Source organism: Balaenoptera acutorostrata, chromosome 12 (genome assembly GCF_949987535.1).
Source record: "Balaenoptera acutorostrata chromosome 12, mBalAcu1.1, whole genome shotgun sequence".
Classification (NCBI taxonomy): domain Eukaryota; kingdom Metazoa; phylum Chordata; class Mammalia; order Artiodactyla; family Balaenopteridae; genus Balaenoptera; species Balaenoptera acutorostrata.
This window is the reverse complement of record NC_080075.1, coordinates 68561679-68588538: the sequence shown is the minus strand read 5'-3', so window position 1 is coordinate 68588538 and position 26860 is coordinate 68561679. Positions and strand designations below refer to the sequence as shown.

The 26860-nt window shown below is 35.4% G+C and overlaps 1 protein-coding gene across 3 annotated transcripts in view; it reads right to left on the bottom strand.

The window, feature by feature from the left end:
• MEMO1 (mediator of cell motility 1) overlaps positions 1–26860 on the bottom strand; it is a 148262-nt gene that overhangs the window by 45636 nt on the left and 75766 nt on the right. Inside the window, exons 3-5 of one of the 3 annotated variants that reach the window (XM_057558060.1) lie at positions 15401–15469; positions 8305–8417; positions 5913–6024 (exon numbers count right to left, since the gene is read on the bottom strand). In XM_057558060.1, coding sequence (XP_057414043.1) covers positions 5913–6024; positions 8305–8417; positions 15401–15469 — 294 coding nt within the window. Of the gene's footprint in view, positions 1–5912; positions 6025–8304; positions 8418–15400; positions 15470–26860 lie in introns of those variants that run through there. The other 2 variants (XM_057558062.1, XM_057558061.1) reach the window with 2 other exon arrangements.

Sequence of the window (26860 nt, the reverse complement as noted above, 5' to 3'; positions counted from 1 at the left end):
CAAGATAGACGATTTCTACATATCCGAACTTAACTCTCTCAAATGCAATTATATGCAATACTAAAAACTATGAATTTCAATCGTAAAGATAATATATGGAAAAAGGATCAGAATAAAATACTTAAGATATCATCTCCTATTTACATGTTTTAATTTTCACAAAACCATGTGTATGTATAAATCTTATACATATATTGTATATACACAAACATATATGCATACATATATGTTGGCATATCTATAATAATTTTTACTGTCAGTAAACACTGGTTGAGGAGAAGCAAAGAGGCTTTCACTGCTCATTTTGTACTTCTTGATGTTGTTTACACTTTTAAACCATGTACATCCATTTTTTAAATGTCAACAGAATTAACTGAGCAAGGGGATTATGGGTCATTTTATGTTTTCTCCTCTATAACCTCTAATGAATATCATTTTAAAATCTGTTTAAAATAACAGAGAATTATAAATAATATCTTAGATATTTAATTGTTTAACCTGTAATAATTTTTTATAGTAGTGAAAAATGAGGGAAAAGTTTTAAAATTAAATGATCGGGCTTCCCTGGTGGCGCAGTGGTTGAGAATCTGCCTGCTAATGCAGGGGACACGGGTTCGAGCCCTGGCCTGGGAAGATCCCACATGCCGCGGAGCGGCTGGGCCCGTGAGCCACAACTGCTGAGCCTGCGCGTCTGGAGCCTGTGCTCCGCAACGAGAGAGGCCGCGACGGTGAGAGGCCCGCGCATCGCGATGAAGAGTGGCCCCCGCTTGCCACAACTGGAGAAAGCCCTCGCACAGAAACGAAGACCCAACACAGCCAAAATCAATCAATCAATCAATCAATCAAAACATACGCATCTGATTCAAGATCCTCATTAAAAAAAAAAAAAAAAAAAATTAAATGATCAATTGAAGTATTACAGAGATGTATACTAGAAAGTCCTATGTATACCCAATAAAAAGGAGTTAAAAAAATGACATGGAAATAGGTTCATGATATGAAAAGCAGTTAATAAAAAAAATCTGATCTCATTTTTGGAAAAATATTTAATAAAAGTATTAAAAATAGATTGTTATTAATTTATTCAACAATTAATTATTGAGATCCTTTTGTGTACCAGGTACTGAGATGGGTACAGAAGATACAGGGTAGACTAGCTGCCCTGGAGTAGGGAATAGGTTAGGTAAGTACCAGAGAAGGGAGATAAAGAGCTATTTAACTCCAGTGCTACTGTGGTAGGTTGTCTACAAATATAATCACCAAAATTCCTCCCACTTCTGAATGCTCATGCCACTCCTCCCATTAGGTATAGAGCCAATTTCTCCTTCCCTTTGAACCTAGCCTTCCAACTTACTTTGCCAAGCAGAATGCAACATAAGTGATACTGTGACAGTTCCGAGCCTAAATATTAAGAGGCCTAGAAGTTTCTACTTGCTTTCTTGTTACCCTGAACTGCCATGTACTTCAGGATAGTCCAGCAGGAAAGGGAAACCATGTGTAGAGACAGGCCCTGAAGGAAGAGTAACAAGTGTAGATAGCACCCAGATGAGAACTAAGGTGCCCCGCAGACAACCTGAATCACAGCCCCAAACAGAAAGTGAGAGCACCTTGGAACATCTAGCCTAAGTCAACCTGTCTCAACTGGCAGCAGATAAAACAGAGATGACTGGTTGCCACTCATCCCTGACCAAATTTCTAGCCCAAAGAATCATAAGCAAAAAAAAAAAAAAAGGTACTTTAAGGTGATATGCCATGCTGCAATAGATAACTGAGACCAAAAAATGGTACCTGGAAAGTGTATTACTGTAAGAGAAACCTAAAAAATATAATATTGGCTTTGCGGACACAGAGATAGGTGGAAGTTGAAAGGGCAACAAGGAGCCTAGAAACTGGACGAGCAGTAAGGACACTGCTATAGGAGGCTAGAAATAGGGTTATCCATATTATTTACTGGGAGAGCAATTAGCATAACTGTCACATGACCTAACTTAGAAGATTAAAAATACACATAGTGAATCCACAGATATAGCTAAGAAGATTTCCAGACAAAATATTCAAAGTGTCAATGGCTTCTTTATAGCCAAGTATGAGAAGGTACAAGAAGAAAAACATGAGCTGAAGAATTATAAGCAGAATTTAAAAGAAATATTTACAAACAGGAGTTGCTTGGTTGGAAAATAACTGTTTCTCATCACTAGCCTCTATAGATAGCAAAAGACTGTCAAAGAAACAGCATAAGGACAAAGATCAAATCCACAGTGCTACCAAGAACATGGGCTCAGAGGCATCAAATCAAAATGCATCTGTAAAATGTATTAGGACCTCAGGAAGACTTAAGACAGTGCTTGTATACTCTCTCAGGCAGGTAAAAGGGCTTCTAAGAAACTCCAGGCCCCTAACTTGAGATCCAAAGTAGTAAGAATCCTGTCTCAGACAGAATTGTGGATGCGACTTTTGTCTAATGGAATGCACTTATAATCTGATGTATAGGAAACCCACAAACTGTTTAATGGAGTTCAATCAGTTTGTACTAAAAAACAAATCAAAACACTGTTCCAAATGAAAAGAGGCCTTTAGGGTCTTAAACTGTCACATACATGAAGCAGACTAAAACTGCTACTTAGATGCAAACAAGGCCCATTTCTTATGGAAAAGTAAAAATGACTCAGAGAGGAGAGCCAAGAGCCGAAAGGATCCAGTCAAGAGCTAAGAACAATACAGGTCTTCCTCAGCTTACAATGGGGTTAAGTCTCAATAAACCCATTGTCAGTTGAAAATACATTTAATACACCTAACCTACTAAACATCATAGCTTAGCCTAGCATACATTAAATGTGCTTAGAACATTTACATTAGTCTACTGTTGGGCAAATCATCTAACACGAAGCCTTTTCATAATAAAGTGTTGAATCTCCCATGTAATTTATTGAATACTGTACTGAAAATGAAAAACAGAATGGTTGTCTTGGTACAGAGGATTTTAAGTGTACTGGTTGTTCACCCTTGTGATCACGAGGCTGCCTGGGTGCTGCGACTCACTGCCACTGCCCAGAAACATGAGAGAGTAAGCATACACATTGCTAGCCTGGGAAAAGATCAAAATTCAAAATTCGAAGTACAGTTTCTACTTAATGTGTATCACTTTCACACCATCAAAAAGCCAAAAAATCTTAAGTGGAACCATCGTAAGTCAGGAACCATCTGTAATGAATTATGAAGCCACTATCAGAAGACAGAACCAAGCCATAATCAAGGATATTTTCTATTTCCTGGTTAGAGTTCAGAATTGCTTTGGACCAGAGACTACTACATGCTTCCCATTCTTTCACTCTGCAACGGAAGTAACTATTGTGCTTTACTGTCCTTGTCTCAAAACTGTACATTGAGTGTATTGGGAGGGTGAGAGGGAGACTTGCCTTCTTAGTTCACAGGTATCCAAATCAGAAAGAGCTACACCCAAGGAGCCTCATCCATATCCCAACCTAACACAGATCATAAGATAATGGACTTTGAACCTGAGGTCATAACTGGATGAGATTTCTGGGCATCTTAGGAGAGCTGGGGGTGTCCTCCATGTTGGAGAAATGGGGATTGTCCACCAGAGGAAGAATTGCGGTAGTCCATCTGCAAAGATGGCTGCCAACAATTCCTCCTACTCCTGTACACATATGCTACTCCTCCTATCAAGAGGTGGCATCTATTTCTCCTTTGAAAAACAAAAAGCAGTTGAAATGATACTATGTAGTTTCAGGCCTAGGCCTTAATGGGCCAAGAAACTTCTGGTTTTGTTCTCTTGTTATCCAGAATCACCATGTAAAGAAATCCAGACTATCCTTCTAGAGAGAAACCAAGAAAATAGAAAAGCCCTGGTTGGTAAACAAACAGGCCATCTAGAGAACAGATGAGGTGTCTCAAGTAAAAGCCAGCACTAAGGCCATCTTGGATCCTCAAGGCCCACTCCAGCCATCTCAGTCAGTATCTTGTGGACCAGAGCAAGGTATTCCCTACTTAAACTCCTGATCCAAAAATTGTGAGCAATAAAATAGTTATGATTTTAAGTCACTAAGCTTTGAGGCAATTTGTTACTCAGTAATGAATGACTGATACAGGTAGTTAGTGCAGCAAAGACTACAAAGGAAAAGTACTGGGTACTTTCTAAGAGTCAGTATTAGGAATCCTAATGTAATCTGAGATGTAGGGAAGGTTTTCTTGAGAAGTGATATACTTAAAAGTGGTTATTTAACACTATTTAATAGGAAATTATGAACAAAAATTTTGTTCACTGGTTTCAAATTTCTATTTTCCTAAATTTCCACATTATGCCTGTTTTACTTTTGAAATAACAACAAAAATGTTATTTTACTAAAGCTTCCTTAAGGATACTGTTGGCAGTTTATTGGTCCTATTGTATTGAAATTTACTAAGTCTAAAATATATTTTCTCATGACAAAATATGCAAACATTTCAGCAAATAACTAAAGTTTTCTACTGTCCTATGTAGTTGAAGAATGGGATGTTCTGATTACACTAGGATTCCAAAAATTAAACAGCCTATATTGGTTTAATAACTTCTAAAGAATTAGAATGTATTAAAACAATTAACCTAAAATTATACTGCTTATAATTTAACTTCTTCAGGTTTATGTAATTCCTCATAGTTATCACTGTGAAAAGATGTGGATAACATAAGACTGAGAGAAGTAAATAATACTTTGATAACAGAATTAAGAGTGGAAATAACCCCCAAAACTGCAATAATGGAATAAAAGCAACATGGAAAAATTAAACAGAAGTAACTGAAGAGACAAACACATTTAGGGTTAAAAAGAAATCAACCACAAAAGTACAAGAGGAGAAATAATCCAGCTTAACAGTATAAAAAAGCCTTGGGGTTTGAGCTGACCACAAGTATATCAGACAATAGTAAGGTAAGCCATATCAGCATAATAACTGCTTAGATAATCTCAGACTACATTAATGCATTTAATTAACAAATATTTACTGAAAACCTATAATGCACTACTTATTTTCCTAAGAGAATACAGTAATGAGGACCAGAGAAGAAATAATCTCACCATATTTAGAACTGGTCAAACTACATATGGAATATTAAGTCCATATAAAGGAAATGGTTGAAAAAATTAGAGAAATGTGACCTATAAAAGGAAAACTTCCTAATTTGAATACTGCCCTAAAAGAAGAAAGAAAGCTCTTAAAACAATTCTTTCATTTTACCAAAATAAATTGACTATTACGTGACAGGCGTTGTGCTAGGCACTGGGGTATTAAGTGGAAAACAAAATAGATATTGTCCCTGTCTTCACTCTACTTATAGTCTAGTGAACACCCTATCACTAGAAGACCTTTTAGCAGGTACCAAATAAGAATCTGTCAAGCACTTTTTATAAAAGAGATCTCTTTTATAACAGATCTATATTATATTTAGATAATTATTATATATTATTATACAATAATCTCTTTTATAATAGAGAAGGCTGAAATAAATTACCTCCAAAGTTACTTCCAAATCTAAAATTTTATGATTACTTACTTATAGCACTGTAACATGAAAGAATGTAATTGTTACTCTGAGATAAATGAATGTATAATGAATAAGATAACAGGCAAATCAATACACACAAACACACACACACGGGTTGTTGTTGTTTTTTTCTTTTAATATTTCTACCTAATAAGACAACCATGTCACTTTACACATTAAGCCTTCATAGGCAAACTACTCAAAACCAACTTCAATCCACATTCAGAAAATCTAATCCCAAATTTTTATTTCATTTCAACAAAAATTTTAAAATCTCTTTACCCTAATGATTGTCTCACCCTAGTTAAAATAATTCCAAAGAAATTAATATCCATGATTTCTCTGGGATTTCTTATATTAATTAATATACCTTTCCATGGCTTTAGCTGTATAAGGCAAATGCATTTCAATACTGTGTTCATCTTCATCTGTCTGCAGAGACATTCGTTCAAACATTCCTGTCTTCCACAGTTCTCCGTAAACTAGAGATTTCAAAATATAGTAAAACAAATATATTAATGTATATCCTTACCCTGTGAGACTCTATCCAGTAACACAAAACTACATGCTTTGGCAAGAGACAAAAAGCACCATATAATATTCTCCATTTTTAGTCTAAAAAAAAGGAAAAAACAACTAGCTTCTTACATACCAGACAAAACAGTAAGACACGTAATGATTTATTCAGCACTTTCTTATGTTACATAGTTCCATAAAAAATAATAATTTAAATTTTTCATCAGTTCCTTTCATTATATCTAAAATCACCTCTGAGTCTAAGCTTATCCTTGACCTTATTCAATCAGTAGATACTAACAAGAACAGTTGATTAGAAATCTTACTGAAATATGGAAAAATCCCCTGGTCTACTTACTCATGAGGTTAATAATATAGTTTTTGAATTTTGCTTTGTTTTTTAATACAATGTACAGACATTGTTTTACACCTCAGGTTCCTGTCATACTAAGATAAGAAAAGAAAATTCCTACTGAGAATGCTATTTTCCTCAACATTAAAAATTAAGCTCGTGGTATAGACTGGAATATAAATTTACCACAGTACCATGCCTTAAATAATCTTAAAATTTTTAAATGATTTAGTAATTCAGATCCTTCTGATGAATTACACTTAAAACTAGATATTATCAATATATAGCAAGAAAATGATGAAATATGTAAAAAAAGATATAAGAATATTTTTATTTTATCATTGAACAAAACCAGCATTTTTATAACTACATCCTTAAATGGGTTTATCAATATCAAAGAAATGAACAAATAACAGTACGACTTTTTTTTCTATAAAATTATACCTGATTAAAAATCCTCCATTCCTCATTGCCAGTCTATCCAAAACCAAAATTTTCAGAATGCCTCAACAAGGTTTTAAAAATAAAGCGTGTCCCGGAGGAAAGGGGAATTGGAATGAAGGTCGTAAAAAGGTACAAACTTCCAGTAATAAGATAAGTAAGTACTAGGGATGTAATGTACAACATGATAAATATAATAAACACTGCTGTATGTTATATATAAGTTGTTGAGAGTAAATCCTAAGAGTTCGCATCACAAGGGAAAAAAATATTTTTTTCTATTTCTTTAATTTTGTATCTATATGAGATGATGGATATTCGCTAAACTTATCATTTCATGACGTACGTAAAGTCAAATCACTATGTTGTATAACTTAAACTTATGTAGTGCTGTATGTCAACTATATCTCAATAGAACTGGAAGAAAAAAATAAAAATTTTAAAAGCATTTTAAATATTTGAAAAATGTGTACCCTAAAACCATTCCAGGGAGTAAGGCTAGTAATATTCCAGTTTCATTAATAAGCTATAGCCTAACAACAAATTGCTAATACTCTATAAAACTTAAAACCCCAAATTATGAAAATTTAGGCCTAAAAATTAAAGAAAAAGAGGTGATCATTTCCTCTGCAAATAGCTTCCTTCATTCTACAGAAGAATTTGTTGCAAAATTTCTTGAAACAATAAAAACACTCAACGTACTTAAAATATAATTTGATGAACTGGAAGGATACACACCAAGTTCATGAATGTGGTTACTTTTGGGAATGCAAATTGAGTTCAGATGAGGGGAAATTCTGAGTCAAGTGTGGATGATAAGTACATGAGTATTTGTTATAGTAGTCTCTGTATTGTTTGGTATTTTTTAAATTATGTACAAAATGAGACATGATTAAATAAAAACTGTAATTTCTAGAATTCTGTTTAAAAATCAAAATAACAGATATGTCTTAAAAATAAAATGCACTTAAGATTTATGTGGCACCCTTCTTGCAGAGTTTCACAACTACGGTCTCAATTTTTTTCCCATAAAAATCATATATGAGGATATAAAGTCATTATCACCATTACCATTTACGGTGAGGGAACTGTTATACACAGAGGAAGACTAACATGCCCAAAATGTTTCAACAAGTTGTTGTGGGTACCAATTCCTTGTCTCACGGTACAATGAGTACATGGTACTTCCCTGATTATAAATGTAACCACTACACTCCAAAGACTAGCGGATCTGACAGATTTTTGTGGCTGGCAGAAAAACTGTAGTTGTCTTTTAGGCATATGGAAGATTTTCTTTCTTAGTTTTTGTTTTTTGCAGATTAGTTATAACAAATTTTATTTTTACAATTCAAATATTACTATGATATTCATACTTTTAATTGTAAATTAACTTATAATTCCTATTTGTAAAAACTTCAGCTGTTTACAAGCTATAAAATTTCTATATACTTACTCTTTTGGTCAATACGAAGGTCATACAGAGGTGTCCTATATATATCCACACTGGAAAGTGCACATCGAGAAAGGGGCACATGATGAGAAGGCCCAAGGATGAAAATTCTCCGGCTAGGAGGTATACAATAAAAAACACAGAACAATTGCACTTCTACACAAACTTTATTAAATAAAAAGGAAAAAACAAGTAATTTTTAAAAATTACATGTAATATTGTTTTCCTTGATTGAGTTCATTACCTAATGTTATGTGCTAAACTGTGTTCTCTTGAAATCATACGTTGAAGTCTCAACCCCTGTACCTCAAAATGGAACCTATTTGGAGATAAGGTCTTTAAAGAGGTGATTAAGTTAAAATGAGGTCATTAGCGTGAGGCCTGAATTCAATATGACTGGTGTCCTTATAAGAAGAGGAAGAGACACCAGGGGTGCACATGTACAGAGAGGTGATCAACCATGTGAAGAGGCATCAGAAAGACAGTCATCTGCAAGCCAAGGAAGAAACCTAAGAAACCAACCCTGCCAAACCTTCATCTTGGACTTTTCCAGCATCTGGAACTGTGAGAAAATAAATTTCTGTTGTTTCAGTCACCTAGTTTATGGTAGTTTGTTATGGCAGCACTAGCAAACTAATGTTCCTACCAATGACTTGCTCCTCAGTTAATTAAGTTCAATTCCTTATCTCTATCTTTTTTGTTGGAAGGTCTTTAAAAGAACCATATTTAACACCTGGGAATACTAGTTACTGATTATCTACAGTAAACCAACCGACTATGCTTAAAATCACCTCTGTATCACATGGCTAGGATACATGAGGTTTTCAATAGCTGTATTAATTGAATTTTAAACATTTCAGCTATTAAATAAAATCTCAAAATAACAAATTCTAAACTTGCCTACAACATTAATAAAAATACATAAAAGTATAAATTCTAAAGATCCAAAATATCATTACAAAGAAGCATTCTGTTAAAGCTATTTCCACATTTCTTCCATGGCAGAGAAAAAAGGCATCTTGTTGAGAAGAACTCTGTGTAATAAGCTTTCTCAGTTCCCATTCAAGTAGAAGTCATTCTCAAAAACAAAGAAACTTAATTATGTGTTATTTGCACTGTAGGCTAAAGAAAAGAACTGGGCTAAACTGTAGCTTAAATCTTTACAATCCTTTTATCTTAACATCAAGAGTAAAATTAACTTATTCTCATTTTATCTCAAACATCTCTACAATCTAAATTCCAAACTCTCCATTTTCGCTGTTTCTCCCAGATTCATATGTACTAAACTTTCCCCACCACACACACACACACACACAAGTTACAGACACAAAAGAACCAAAACTATAAGAAAAAAAGGAATATATGTAAGCTATATACCTAGAAAATTAAGTGCTACTCATTGCTCATCTAATGGACAAAAACACAAAGACTGAGACACAGAGCTATATCTCTTTCACATCAAAAACTTGCAGGCCAAGGAATGTGTGCTTTAGCAATATATTTATTCTGACAGAATTCTATTACAGCTAAGAAAATTAACCTATTGTCAGCTATATCTTACTTGCTATATGGGGTGTTGGGGGGTGGGGGTGGATAAGAAAGATGTGGATAAGGACAAGGTGATTCTCAGTTTAGTCCCAAAATCTCCTGAAGATGTTGCAATCCTCAAGATGTCACTCAGAGCCCACATGTAAGACTTCATTCACAGGCCATTTCTAGTCAGAAACATAATCCCTTTCCTCGCCTCCCCTGCTAATACTCACTTCTTGTCATCATCTCTATGATCAACTCAATAACCATTTAAGAAAAAAAAAATCAGATCTATAGATTCCTAAATGAACAAAAGATACCACTATGTTCTCGTATCTTAACAGCACATAAATATCACCACATTTTTTAAATTAAAGTTTAATGAGGGACATAGAAAATGGTAAATCTCAGTGCTTAGGAAACTTGCTTAAGGATAGGTATTATATGAATCAAGAATCAAGTAAGAAAAAAAAGCATTTTTATGATTGAGGAATGTATTTCTATGAAGAGAGAGAGATAGAATATTTAAAATCAGAACACTCCTGGGAAATTCAGAATATATAATTAAAATATGAAATGACTTTTAAAAATCAATCTAGGCATAGATATATTTCATAGGTAAGTGTAACAAGGTTCTTCTAACAGTGGCTAAAAGATGAGCGTTACTCCAGAAATAAAGACCCGAGCTCAGCTTCGAAAGCCTAACTGCCTCCTCTAATACGTGACTATTCATCTTGCTTGCCTTTTTGTCAGACCCAACCTAGATGAAAAGATAAAGTCTGGTGGGGAAAAGAGGTCCCATCAGTCTGGATTATCCAACTGTGTACCCAAAGGTTGAAACTCATCCAAAAGCAACATAGTGAAGTTCCACATTTAGTTAAGAGAGATAATAGGAAAAAAGAGATTTAGGTCCCATCAATATAAAACCCTTAAAAGTGATATACCCAAAAACAAACCAAAAAAGGCTAGGTATCAATGAAAAGAAGAAAAAAGAAACTGGATATTGAACAAGTAGTAATCTCAGAATGAGTCTCTGTGTTAGCTATATGCTATAAGACAATTAATAGTGTAAATAAAAGATAATGCATTTTTCCCCCTAGATTGCTAGATCCCTAAACACCAAGACCATACAAATATTTTGGAGAGAAATGTAATATAGGCATTGGAAGTAATGCCACTTTTGCTCCCTTTAATTAATTACAAAGTTCTTTGTCTTCAAAGAGTAAATTTTAAATATTGGCATATAATCACTGTTGCCATACATGTAAAAGAAACCTTTAATATAAAAAAAATAGAAAAAAATCAGTAGGCATTCTTTCAGAAATAAATGTAGTTCACATATAATAATACCTCCAGAGAATCCACATTTGTGGAGTTACTTACTACGAGGAGTATAGTCTGTACACCTAACACATGAGTTACCTGAGTGTCTGTTCTCATAAATATTCAACCACTTATACTAAATAATGGAACACAAGTAATTTTTTTAGTGTTTCATGGTTAAGTGGAGATATTTTAACTAAAGAATAAAATGTCATGTGGCCCCAAAGAAGATTCCTTTTGGCATTCTTTTTCTGCCCTGCAAGGTTTTCTGAAAGATATGAATCAAAATCAAGTTACTATCTAAGTTACATCCTGAGTTCCGGTTTTTAATTAAAGTTTTAGTAATAGGAAAACACTTTGCAACTCTAAATATGGGAAAGAACTTAATTAAATGTATAATTTTTAAAATTCCTTAAACAGCCTGAGTACTCTTTCTAAAACATGAATCAGATCATATCACTTCCCTGCTTAAAAAGTCTTTCAATGGCTTTTCTTGGTCAGAGGATAAAATACAAAATCCTTAAAATGGGTTCTAAAGTCTCATATCAACTGGCCCCTTCTTGTGTTATTCTTCCCCCCTTGGATCTCAGTACTTTATGCACACTGGTCTTGCAGTTCCTTGATGACAAGAATACCTTTGCCTATTTCAAAACTTCTTCACGTGTAATTGTTTCTTTTGCTTGGCTTAAAAATCATTTCCCCAGAGATGCCTTCTCCAATACCTTATCCACAATATAAATCCAATCACCCTGAATTACAGCAGTTCTCAAAGTGTGAACTGTGAATTCACAAGAACCTTTCAAGGAGTCCACAAAATCAAAACTATTTTCATAATAATACAAAGAAGTTATTTGCCTTTTCAACATGTTAACATTTGCACTTGTAGTACAAAAGTAAGACTGCGTATACTGCTGGCTACAATCAAGGTAACGGAATCAAAATGTACTAGTAGTCATGTATTCTTCACCTTCACCCATGCTGTATTTTTTTTTAAAGCCAGTTTCATTTAATTTCATTAAATTTTGAACTTCGAGTACAGTTTTATAAAAATATTGTGTATGACAAAATGCATTCAATTTGTGGTGATAAACACATAAAGCACTTCTACTGCATACAGAAGTATGTCTCAAGGAAAAAGCATCTGTGTGATTTTGAGTTATGAGCTGAAGTAGACTTTTTTCCACGGAACACAATTTTTACTTCAAAAAATGACTGTAGACAAGTTGTGGTTATTCCAACTTAGGTATCCGGCAGAAATTTTTTAGAAAATGAACAAAATGAGCCTGACACTTCAAAGAAAATATTTGACGTATTTGTTGCCAATGATAAAATTGAAACTTTTAAGTGAAAATTAGACTTTTGCAAAAAGCTTCCCAATAATTAAAAATTTTTCTCATGAAATTGATGGTGATATTAACAAATGTGATTTTTTTTACATCATATGATGAAATGTCAACATTTGAAAGATCTGCATGACTCAATGAACAAATATTTTCCAAATGTTCATGCAAGATGTTACAAAATCATGCAAAGGTAAAAGATCCATTCAAACTTTAAGGACAAAAGATGATCCTGGTTGACATGTAGAGAATGGGAAAGGGAAAGAAGAATGGAAGCTAGTGGTATCAAATTTATCCTTCTCTCTTGGACTGTTATTTTTTCTTATACTTATTATTCCCAAAAGGATGTTTTCTCTATTTTCTTAAAGAACTATGAAGATATTGCAAATCTCAGGGAGGGCCACTTCCAAGAGAATACAACAAGGCTGTCCATGATTATTTTTAACACTGAGACCTTCACACTTATTTATTCAGAATTCAATTACTATATACTAATTATAAAAATAAACTGATCACATCATCATCCATCATTCGCATTTCTTTTTACTGATCTCCTTTATCATCACCTTCTTAGTCCTTGACTCTCTTCCCTTATTATTTTTTTCCTTTCCATTCTCACTGTCCATCAACTTATTTAACACACAATTTCCACTTATATCAATATAGGCTCTATATATTCCTAGGCCAAATTTAATTCAGGAGTACCGTTTTAGCACATATCATCATCAATAAAAGTTCTGCCAAATAGAAAAAGGTTTGGAAAAGGCTGTTATATAAACTAGCCTTGATTATGGCTGGTTTAAAGGCCCAGGGTCAAATAAAGGAAGCTTCTGAAAAGCTTTACAATCTAATTTCTATTTTACTCTTATTCATGAAACAAGTTAAAATTATACATTAAATATGTATTATGAAATATTTTTTAAAGATGTGCATCAAAACATCATAAAGGAGGCGGAGCTAACCAAAACCTCATCAATCTGGCAATATTATCATTTTATTAATTATTAAAAACTTACTAAAAAAAAATTTTCGATAAAATGTGCAGAGCATACTACATAAAAACAAAAGAGAGCAGCTTTTTTGCTTTAACAATTTGAACTAATTGCGCATAAAGGAGTAGGCTGTGGGTGAGATTTTCTTTTTAAACTCATGGCTGTTGTGAGTTCCTTCTGAATGATTATACTTCATCTCTACTAGTACGGGTCTAACCTAAGAATCAACATTTGACAGAATTAAAATGATCAGTTTCACCTATTCACACAGTGTATGTACAACTGGCAATATAGACTAGAACCTGAGACTGGTTCACATGTAGTGAATTAACTATTTAAATAAAATGTTGGTCAGCAAATTAAGTAATTTGGGTGGCTAATTCCAGCAGAAACTTTTGAAATTTCACAAGTTTCTTATTTTAGAGAGTGGTATACTAAGCTTTTAAAGTTCACAAATTTCTCATTTTAGAAAGTAGTATTCAACTCAGTCTCAATTTGACAGAAAGATTTTTTTAAGCTAATTTCAGAGCTGTCATTAAATTATTAAGAGCTAATATACTTCAAAAACCATATTAAATTCATTGTCAGATTCTAAAATAACTCAGGTACCTTATCCTGTCAATGAGAAATTATTCTTCATTCATTAAACACAACCTAACACGTACAATAAAGAATTTTCAATTATAAAGTGATTAAAATAGAACAAAGGCCTTTGAATTTTTCTTAAAAGTATTCATCTCCAGGTTTTCAAAGAAAATTTTAAAAACCAAAATATTTAACTGTTAATGTTCCTGGACCCAATTCCACTGTGTGCATTCATGTGAGTGGAAGAGGGGGCACACTCAATTCTGACACTATCTACCTTGAGATGGCATCAGATTCCACAGGTTACGGGTTCAGTCCTACAAAAACGTCCCCACACCCACACCCATCCCCCATCTCAGATGCCAGTCGCAAGCCCAGGTTGTCACTTGTGCTTCTGACCAACCAGTTACAGATTGGCGATTCCAACAACCACCTCTTTGAATTTCAATTCAGAGGCCAATCATAAGTCCAGGTTGTTACCTGTACTTCTGACAGACTGGTTACAAATCAGAGGTTTAATTTGCTAGAGTGGCTCACAAAACTCAGAGAAATATTTCAGTTACTAGGTCACCAGTTTATTATAAAAAGATATAACTTAGCAACAGCCAGATGGAAGAGGTGCATAGGGCAAGGCAAGGGGAAAGAGCCAGGACCTTCCATGCCCTCTCCAGGCGGGCCACTCTCCCCAAATCTCCACGTGTTCACCAACCTGGAAGCTCTCCGAACCCTGTCCCTTTGGGTTTTTACGGGGGCTTTATTACATAGTCATGATGGCGACTGATTCAACCTCCAGGCTCTCTCCCCGCCCCAGGGGAGGTCAGGGAGTGGGAATGAAAATTCCAACCCTCTAAACACAAGGTTGGTTATCCTGGCAACCAGCCCCATGCTTAGGTGGGGTCTGAAAGTCACCTTATTAACATACAAGAGACACCTTTGCCATTCTCACCACTTAGGAAATTCCAAGGGTTTTGGGAGCTGTGAGCCAGTAACTGTGGAAAAAGACTAAATATAGATGTGAAATATATTTTGGTCATCTAAATGACCAAATATATATTTCATATAAATCACAATACTGTATTAACCTTCTAACACTTCCAGAACTAAACACTTTACCAAACAAAAGGAAGGTAGAAACTAAATGTTCAGATAATGAAAAATAGTATTAAAGCTTTTCATAACCTATATAAGGTATAATCAAATTTATAAAGTCAAATTCTTAATGAAATCAAGAATATAATAAGTATGTAAAACAAATTACTTCAGTGACAAAGCAATTATGATATAATTCCCAGCCACCTAATCAAAATGGTATCTAACTATATTACTTACGTAATAGATGGATCCACTTGTTTGTAAGCATGAGCAGCACAAGACCCACAGTACGTATACCCTGCATGGCTACAAAACAAAAAAATGTTTAACTTAATCATGAGATTCAAAATCAAGTTATTCGGGGAAAAAAAAAACTTTTGAAAGAAATCTAATAATTATGGTAAACATTATGTGTACAGATTAAAAAGCAATGTATTGATAGATAATGATGCAACTTCTAGAAGATAACAGGGAACACATCATTGTTCTGTGTTCCACTGTTATTTTATTTTATTTATTTATTTATTTTGGGGGGGCCATGCTGCACAGCATGTGGGATCTTAGTTCACCAACCAGGGATCAAACCCGTGCCCCCTGCAGTGGAAGCATGGAGTCTTAACCACTGGACCGCCAGGGAAGTCCCCCTGTGTTCCAATTTTAAATGTTAAAAAGTATTTGGTCTGAAGGAAAATTATATTTGGAAATATTCAAGGCTTATTTGAAGTTGCTAATGTAACATTAATAATACATGAGCTCTTAACATTCCTCTTCAACACCATTAACAGACTATTACATACATAAAAATGATAAGACCAAGTCAAATCAGAGCAAAACAAATAATCTACAAGAAACAACTCACGTCCCTCTGTGTCTTTAGTGGTAAGAGAATTGACCTGACCTTCTGTGTATTATGCCTTTCATTTTCTCTCCCTACTACTCATCCCATCCTTTTCCTCCTCTGGTCTCAGCTTTACATTGGTTCTCTGATCACCCATACAATGACTTTGTTTCAGAACTTCATTTTTCTTTCTTGACTCAAGCTATGTGGGTCTAGAAATATTTCCCTTAATGCTTACTATTTAGTGTACGGCCAGTAAATGTTTAACAAATGGCTCTGCAGGAAAAAACTGTATACATATGTACATAAGCTTATTATAAATTTTACTGAAATAAAGAGAGACGTATCACACAACTGACAAACAATGAAAAAATACAAAATACTCTTTACTGCAAATTCAGCTTAGGCAATTGATTGGCCCAGAATGCTTTCACTGATGGTAGCTGAACTCTTTAACCCACAGCCAAGCAACGGCTGCAAATGACAAGAGTGAAATAATGAAGACATATGTCTGAATTTCACTCATTCAACAACGACTTGAATGACTTCTTTGCTTATTAGACAATAGTTTTTCAAATACTGGAAAGCATATTTCTTTCCTCATTTTTTTGTGCTTGTCACAGTGTAAAGGTTACAGACATAACATAATTTTAAGTTTCATCTGCCTTATTAACCTTTCCCCATTACTTTTCTTGAGTATAGACAATCAACAAAAAATAAAGTCCTGATTTATAGCAATCTGTCTATTAATGTGGAGTAAATCATTCCCATCATGGACAATCTCAAGATGCACAGTAAACTGAAAAGACAAAACACAGACTGGGAGAAAATATTTGTAAAGCATATATCTGACAAAGGATTTATATCTAAATATATAAAGAAAAAGCATATATCTGATAAAGGATTTATATCTGAATATATAAAGAAATTTCAAAACAACCTAACACTTTAAAAAATACAGGTAACTGTTTTACAAGACAAAAAGAATTCTGAAGATTGGTTGCACAACAATGTGAATGCACTTAACACTACTATATAAATGGTTAAAAGTAGTTAAGATGGTAGATTTTATGTTACTACAATTTTTTTTAATTTTTAAATAGGAAAAGATGTGAACAGATACTTTCATCAAAAAATACACTGGGATGGCAAAAGGCACACAAAAGAAGGCTCTACACCAGTTAGTCATTAAGGAGAGGCAAATTAAAACCACAATGAGCTACCACTAAACACCCACTAGAATAAGCTAAAATGAAAATGAGTGACCATACCAAATGTGGCAAGGATGTAGAACTGAAACTCAGTCTGTAGGAAATGTAAAACGGTACAACTACTTTGGAAAATGGTTTGGCAATTTCTTTAAAAAAAAAAAAAAAAAAGCTAAACATACTTCTGCCATAAAACTCCTGCCAGCTATTCCACTCCTAAAAAATATATATATATATATATATATATATATATATATTTAAGCATTATGTGCACACAAAGATTTGTACACAAATATTCATCCCATTTTTATTTGCAAGAGCCAAAAACGGAAAGAGCCAAATGTCCCTCAAAAGGTGAATGGATAAACAAATTAAAGTATATCCACACAATGAAATAACTCTTCAGCAATAGAAAGGAATGAACTATTGACACACTCAAAATAATTATGGTAAAAAAATAAATATGCTGAGTGCGAGAAGCCAGACAAAAAGAGTTCATACCATATGATTCCATTTAAATACTTCTACAATAAAAAAATTTTTTAAAGAATATGTATGTATAAAACTGAGTCACTTGCTGTACAGGAGAGACTGGCACAACATTGTAAATCAAGTCTACTTCAATTAAAAGTAAAAATAAATATTTCTAAATAAATAATTAGAAAATAAGAACTAATCTATAGTGACAGAAAGTAAATCAGTGGATGTGGGAGGGTGGGAGAAGGGCAGAGAGGGAAAGAAGGGCACAAGGAAACTTCTGAAGATGATGAATATGTTCATTATCTTAATTGTGGTAATGATTTCACAGGTGTATACATATTTCAAACTTATCAAACTGCATACTTTATATGCAGCTGAATGTTAATCACACCCCAGTAAAGCTCTGTTTTAAAAATGATACTCATCTGATATAGACACAGAAAAAGAGATTCACATAAGTCAATCACAACCATACAAGATAGTAGGGTCCTTAATTAGGAGTAAAGTAATATGGGACATATGCTAGGCACACTGAAATCACTGAGGCTTTATTGGTCAGATTAATGGTAGTCACTCCATCCTTACACCTCTGTCAAGGGAGCCTATCAAGTTGCCTGAATATAGCAATATTCTCACAACCCACTCTAATCTTAGCCAGAAGGTAATACAAGTTGTTCTGTGGCTCAGCAAATTCAGTTTTGCTGTCATCCTGTACTGATCTTGATATTCTAGGCTAACCAGGGGCTCTATTTTAACCAGTTATGTCCCCAATCTTCCAGTCCCCAAGATGCCAATACCAACTACTTCAGATACTTAATACCTGTTCCTCATCTGAACATCACTGGCTCCTGTCAGTTCAGATATGCACTATCTTGCCTGCCCATGCAGACCTTAAAAACCATCTGATCCATCTGGATCCGCCCTGGTCTGTCACAAACCTGAATGACATTCAGATTTTCAACACTGCTTTGCTCTCAGCTGTCACTCACTTCACATCCCTCCACTTCTCAATCCTTACTCTTCTTGAATTTAAAGGCCCTGAACCCCGATCTATACTCCGATCTCTAAATCAACCTGTCTTTGTACTCTGAGTCTCTCCCAGTTTTACCAACGCTGTTCCTACCCAAGCTCAGTTCTTAAATGCCAGAAAGGCTTCTTAGAAACGTTAGATTCTTGAAGTACAGGTAGGAAAGAAATAGTAAGTAGAAGGGTAAGGGCATGAAGGGAATAAAGCCTGAAGGAAAAACATGAGCAAATGTCCAAGTGTATGATGTAAATGAGAAAATATGAAATTGGCCTGAATGGAACAAGAGAGTAATGTTAAGCCAGAGTCAGACAGAGGAGTCTGGGCTTGATAAAACAAGTTACTGAAAAACTGCTGTATGCTCTTGGAACAGGGGAGTGACAATATGAAACTGTTATCATGTACTGAAAAACACAAGCACAAAGGACGTGTTAGAGGCAAGAGGAGTTACATGAAGCTCTCTTGGAAACTGCGGCGTGAGGTAGTAATATCACGGTCTAGGTCTAGAATGGTGTCAGTGCCAGTGGGAAATGAGAAATCAATGCTCTAGGGTCTAGAAAGAAACAGTGACATATCTTAGTGACCAAGTAGGAGGAGGAAGAGGACAGTTATCATGATGGTGATAAATGAGTGCTTACTGCATCTCAGGCACTCTTCTACGTAACTCAAAGCATTACTTTTAATCTTAACAACTCTATGAAATAGGAATTATTATTCTTTTCATTTTATAGATGAAGAAACCAAAGCAGAAAGGTTAAGAAACTTGCTCAAGGTCATACAGATAGTAAGTGGCACTCCAGGATATAAAGCCAGGCAGTAGAGCTCCAGAACCCATTCTTAAGCACCGTAAGAGACCTTTACATAGTTCAAGGAAGAAGGGAAGGAGTCCATGGAGTAGGAAAAGCAACAAGCCTAACAACTGGAAAAATACTTACAGAATCATATATCCTGTAAGACTACAAGGAAGGATGATAGTTTTGAAAACACGATTAACTAAGGTAAACTTGTTTCATAACAAGAACTTAGATTTCATGGTTTCAGTCCTTTTTGAAGCTGAAGGTTTAAAAGTCTGCTTGACCTAAAGACAACATAATGGCAAAAGGAGAGGAAGATTCTTTTACCTTTTTTAAAATTGTATTTATTTATTTATTTTATACAGCAGGTTCTTATTAGCTATCTATTTTATACATCTTAGTGTATATACGTCAATCGCAATCTCCCAATTCATCCCACCACCACCACCACCCCACCCCCGCCTTCCCCCCATGGTGTCCATACATCTGTTCTCTACATCTCTGACTCTATCTCTGCCTTGCAAACCAGTTCATCTATACCATTTTTCTATATTCCACAAATATGCGTTAATATACGATATTTCTTTTTCTCTTTCTGACTTCACTCTGTATGACAGTATCTAGGTCCATCCATGTTTCTACAAACAACCCAATTTCATTCCTTTTACTGACTGAGTAATATTCCATTGTATATACGTACCACATCTTCTTTATCCATTTGGCTGTCGATACGCATTTATGTTGCTCCCAATGACTTGGCTACTATAAACAGTGCTGCAATGAACATTGGGATGCATGGGAGTTTTTGAATTATGGTTTTCTCTGGGTATATGCCCAGTAGTGGGATTGCTGGGTCATATGGTAATTTTATTTTTACTTTTTTAAGGAACCTCCATACTGTTCTCCATAGTGGCTGTATCAACTTACATACCCACCAACATTGCAAGACGGTTCCCTTTTCTCCACAGCCTCTCCAGCATTTGTTGTTTGTAGATTTTCTGAGGGATGCCCATTCTAACCAGTGTGAGGTGATACCTCACTGTAGTTTTGATCTGCATTTCTCTAATAATTAGTGATGTTGAGCAGCTTTTCAAGTGCCTCTTGGTCATCTGTATGTCTTCTTTGGAGAAATATCTATTTAGGTCTTCTGCCCATTTTTGGATTGGGTTGTTAGTTTTTTTAACATTGAGCTGCATGAACTGTTTATATATTTTTGAGATTAATCCTTTGTCCATTCATTCGTTTGCAAATATTTTCTCCCATTCTGAGGGTTGTCTTTTGGTCTTGTTTATGGTTTCCTTTGCTGTGCAAAAGCTTTGAAGTTTCAATAGGTCCCATTTGTTTATTTTTGTTTTTATTTCCATTGCTCTAGGAGGTGGATCAAAAAAGATCTTGCTGTGATTTATGTCAAAGAGTGTTCTTCCTATGTTTTCCTGTAACAGTTTTATAGTGTCTGGTCTTACATTTAGGTCTTGAATCCATTTTGAGTTTATTTTTGTATATGATGTTAGGGAGTATTCTAATTTCATTCTTTTACATATAGCTGTCCAGTTTTCCCAGCACCACTTATTGAAGAGACTGTCTTTTCTCCATTGTATATCTTTGCCTCCTTTGTCATAGATTAGTTGACAATAGGTGCATGGGTTTATCTCTGGGTTTTCTATCTTGTTCCATTGATCTATGTTTCTGTTTTTGTGCCAGTACCATATTGTCTTCATTACTGTAGCTTTGTAGTATAGTCTGAGGTCATGGAGTCTGATTCCTCCAGCTCCGTGTTTTTCCCTCAAGACTGCTTTGGCTATTTGGGGTCTTTTGTGTCTCCATACAAATTTTAAGATGATTTGTTCTAGTTCCGTAAAAAATGCCATTGGTAATTTGATAGGGATTGAATTGAATCTGTAGATTGCTTTGGGTAGTATAGTCATTTTCACAATATTGATTCTTCCAATCCAAGAACTTAGTATATCTCTCCATCTGTTGGTATCATCTTTAATTTCTTTCATCAGTGTCTTATATTTTTCTGCATACAGGTCTTTTGTCTCCCTAGGTAGATTTATTCCTAGATATTTTATTCTTTTTGTTGCAATGGTAAATGGGAGTGTTTCCATAATTTCTCTTTCAGATTTTTCATCATTAGCGTATAGGAATGCAAGAGATTTCTGTGCATGAATTTTGTATCCTGCAACTTTACCAAATTCATTGATTAGCTCTAGTAGTTTTCTGGTGGCATTTTTAGGATTCTCTATGTATAGTATCATGTCATCTGCAAACAGTGACAGTTTTACTTCTTCTTTTCCAATTTGTATTCCTTTTATTTCTTTTTCTTCTCTGATTGCCGTGGCTAGGACTTCCAAAACTATGTTGAATAATAGTGGTGAGAGTGGACATCCTTGTCTTGTTCCTGATCTTAGAGGAAATGCTTTCAGTTTTTCACCGTTGAGAATGATGTTGGCTGTGGGTTTGTCATATATGGCCTTTATTATGTTGAGGTAGGTTCCCTCTATGCCCACTCTCTGGAGAGTTTTTATCATAAATGGGTGTTGAATTTTGTCAAAAGCTTTTTCTGCATCTATTGAGATGATCATGTGGTTTTTATTCTTCAATTTGTTAATATGGTGTATCACATTGATTGATTTGAGTATATTGAAGAATCCTTGCATCCCTGGGATAAATACCACTTGATCGTGGTGTATGATCCTCTTAATGTGTTGTTGGATTCTGTTTGCTAGTATTTTGTTGAGGATTTTTGCATCTATATTCATCAGTGATATTGGTCTGTAATTTTCTTTTTTTGCATCATCTTTGTCCGGTTTTGGTATCAGGGTGATGGTGGCCTCGTAGAATGAGATTGGGAGTGTTCCATCCTCTGCGATATTTTGGAAGAGTTTGAGAAGGATGGGTGTTAGCTCTTCTCTAAACGTTTGATAGAATTCACCTGTGAAGCCATCTGGTCCTGGACTTTTGTTTCTTGGAAGATTTTTAATCACAGTTTCAATTTCATTCCTTGTGATTGGTCTGTTCATATTTTCTGTTTCTTCCTGGTTCAGCCTTGGAAGGTTATACCTTTCTAAGAATTTGTCCATTTCTTCCAGGTTGTCCATTTATTGGCATAGAGTTGCTTGTAGTAGTCTCTTAGGATACTTTGTATTTCTGCGGTGTCTGTTGTTACTTCTCCTTTTTCATTTCTAATTTTATTGATTTGAGTCCTCTCCCTCTTTTTCTTGATGAGTCTGGCTAATGGCTTATCAATTTTGTTTATCTTCTCAACGAACCAGCTTTTAGTTTTATTGATCTTTGCTATTGTTTTCTTTGTTTCTATTTCATTTATTTCTGCTCTGATCTTTATGATTTCTTTCCTTCTGCTAACTTTGGGTTTTGTTTGTTCTTCTTTCTCTAGTTCCTTTAGGTGTAAGGTTAGATTGTTTACTTGAGATTTTTCTTGTTTCTTTAGGTAGGCTTGTATAGCTATAAACTTCCCTCTTCGAACTGCTTTTGCTGCGTCCCATAGGTTTTGGATTGTCGTGTTTTCGTTGTCATTTGTCTCTAGGTATTTTTTGATTTTCTCTTTGATTTCTTCAGTGATCTCTTGGTTATTTAGTAACGTATTGTTTAGCCTCCATGTGTATGTCTTTTTTATGTTTTTTTCCCTGTAATTTATTTCTAATCTCATAGCGTTGTGGTCGGAAAAGATGCTTGATATGATTTCAGTTTTCTTAAATTTTCCAAGGCTTGATTAGTGACCCAAGATGTGATCTATCCTGGAGAATGTTCCGTGCGCACTTGAGAAGAACGTGTCATCTGCTGTTTTTGGATGGAATGTCCTATAAATATCAATGTCCTATAAATATCTGGTCTGTTGTGTCATTTAAAGCTTGTGTTTCCTTATTAATTTTCTGTCTGGATGATCTGTCCACTGGTGTAAGTGAGGTGTTAAAAGTCCCCCACTATTATTGTGTTACTGTCTATTTCCTCTTTTATAGCTGTTAGCAGTTGCCTTATGTATTGAGGTGCCTCTATGTTGGGTGAATATATATTTTTAACTGTTATATCTTCTTCTTGGATTGATTCCTTGATCATTATGTAGTGTTCTTCCTTGTCTCTTGTAACATTCTTTATTTTAAAGTTTATTTTATCTGATATGAGTATTGCTACTCCAGCTTTCTTTTGATTTCCATTTGCATGGAATATCTTTCGCCATCCCCTCACTTTCAGTCTGTATGTGTCCCTAGGTTTGAAGTGGGTCTCTTGTAGACAGCATATATACGGGTCTTGTTTTTGTATCCATTCAGCCGGCCTGTGTCTTTTGGTTGGAGCATTTAATCCATTCACAGTTAAGGTAACTATCGATATGTATGTTCCTATGACCATTTTCTTAATTGTTTTGGGTTTGTTTTTGTAGGTCCTTTTCTTCTCCTGTGTTTCCCACTTAGAGAAGTTCCTTTAGCATTTGTTGTAGAGCTGGTTTGGTGGTGCTGAATTCTCTTAGCTTTTGCTTGTCTGTAAAGCTTTTGATTTCTCCATCAAATCTAAATGAGATCCTTGCTGGGTAGAGTAATCTTGGTTGTAGGTTCTTCCCTTTCATCACTTTAAATATATCATGCTACTCCCTTCTGGCTTATAGAGTTTCTGCTGATACATCAGCTGTTAACCTTATGGGAGTTCCCTTGTATGTTATTTGTCATTCTTCCCTTGTTGCTTTCAATAATTTTTCTTTGTCTTTAATTTTTGTCAATTTGATTACTATGTGTCTCAGCATGTTTCTCCTTGGGTTTATCCTGCCTGGAACTCTCTGCACTTCCTGGAGTTGGGTGGCTATTTCCTTTCCCATGTTAGGAAAGTTTTCAACTATAATCTCTTCAAATATTTTCTTGGGTCCTTTCTCTCTCTCTTCTCCTTCTGAGACCCCTATAATGCGAATGTTGGTGTGTTCAATGTCGTCCCAGAAGTCCCTTAGGCTGTCTTCATTTCTTTTCATTCTTTTTTCTTTATTCTGTTCCGTGGCAGTGATTTCCACCATTCTGTCTTCCAGGTCACTTCTATCCGTTTTTCTGCCTGAGTTATTCTGCTATTGATTCCTTCTAGTGTATTTTTCATTTCAGTTATTATATTGTTCACCTCTGTTTGTTTTTTAATTCTTCTAGGTCTTTGTTAAACGTTTCTTGCATCTTCTCGATCTTTGCCTCCATTCTTTTTCCGAAGTCCTGGATCATCTTCACTATCATTATTCTGAATTCTTTTTCTGTAAGGTTGCCTATCTCCACCTCAGTTAGTTGTTCTTCTGGAGTTTTATCTTGTTCCTTCATCTGGTACATAGTCCTCTGCTTTTTCATTTTGTCTTTTTGTGAATGTGGTTTTCGTTCCACAGGCTGCAGGATTGTAGTTCTTATTGCTTCTGCTGTTTGCCCTTGGATAAGGCTATTTAAGAGGCTTGTGCAAGCTTCCTGATGGGAGGAACTGGTGGTGGGTAGAGCTGGGTGTTGCTCTGGTGGGCAGAACTCAGTAAAACTTTAATGCTTGTCTGCTTGTCTGCTGATGGGTGGGGCTGAGTTCCCTCCCTGTTGGTTGTTTGGCCTGAGGCGACCCAGCACTGGAGCCTACAGGCTCTTGGCAGGGCTAATGGTGGACTCTGGGAGGCCTCACACCAAGAAGTACTTCCCAGAGCTTCTGCTGTCAGTGTCCTTGTCCCCACGGTGAGCCACAGCTGCCCCCTGCCTCTGCAGGAGACCCTCCAACACTAGCAGGTAGGTCTGGTTCAGTCTCCCCTGGGGTCACTGCTCCTTCCCCCTGGGTCCTGATACGCACATTACTTTGTGTGTGCCCTCCATGAGTGGAGTCTCTGTTTCCCCCAGTCCTGTCGAAGTCCTGCAATCAAATCCCACTAGCCTTCAAAGTCTGAGTCTCTGGGAATTCCTCCTCCCGTTGCCAGACCCCCAAGTTAGGAAGCCTGACCTGGGGGTCAGAACCTTCACTCCAGTGGGTGGACTTCTGTGGTATAAGTGTTCTCCAGTTTGTGAGTCACCCACCCAGCAGTTATGGCATTTGATTTTATTGTGATTGCGCCCCTCCTACCGTCTCATTGCGGCTTCTCCTTTGTCTCTGGATGTGGGGTATCTTTTTTGGTGAGTTCCAGTGTCTTCCTGTCGATGATTATTCAGCAGTTAGTTGTGATTCCTGTGCTCTCACAAGAGGGAGTGAGCGCACATCCTTCTACTACTCCGCCGTCTTGAATCAATCTCCCAAGGACAGGGAGATTCTTAACTTAAATAGAGAATACACTGCAGTGTATCTATTTTTTGATCATTAAGTATACCCCATACTCACTTATCCCCCACAGTGAGGAACTCTACCTCATGAAAGGACCAAGGTCACAGTCAAAGAAGAGAATTTGTAATACTTTCCTTTACCCTGGCCCAGATATATGGTAATGAATAGAGCCATAGTAATAATCATCAACTCTCACCACTAATCCTCTGTTCCTACACCCTTCTCTTGCTAACAGAATCTATAACTCTACATGTATGTGGAAACAGGTTCCAGTAAGGAATCACTCACAATAAAGGAGGCTTCGCTAAGGGAATGGCTACATTTTTTTCTTTAGTCGTTCTGCATAATAGCCAGAAGAGCAATGAAAATTTGAGCTCTACAGATATTTGAATATGCATCATAAAAGTGTGTCCAAGTCAGTCTTTTTAAAGTTCTTAAAACCTTTAATACAAAGTCATCCCTGCTAGCTGTTACAGGTAACTCTGATTCTCAATGTAACTTCTCATGTAAACAAATACAAAATTATACTATTATTATATCTATAATTTGTCATTAGGCTAAAACCATACCTCTAAAAACTGATCTTTCTTTTAACATAGAGTACTTTTGCTTCTTCCTTTACACCTACGCAGCAGACCCTTTGCATCAGCAAGTTCAGCTCCTAACCTACCAGAATTTCTGTGCCCCTCAGAGAGCTGCAATTAAATGAGGATGCAAGGTCACTGTCCACAATCATTCATTAGTTAAGTGACAGCTTCCCATACAGCAACCTTGCAGTGTGGTATAATTTAAATTCCTACCTCAGGAAAATTACTAATCACTACATCACATGGACTTTCACTTATATCAACTATGAATGCCAAGAGTCTACTAAACATTCTGAGAGGATTTTCATCAAAGTGGATATAGGGAATAATAAAAGAACACTTACTTGAATTCAACAAAGTCAGATTTCCGTAGTCCTAATTCTACTGAATAGCAGGAAAAATGCAAAATAAAAGACTGCCCTAGATGAAATGAGAAGATTGGACCAGATGAAATGAGATCTCCTCCAGCAATAAGCAAAGTTTGTAACCTTAAGTTAAGATA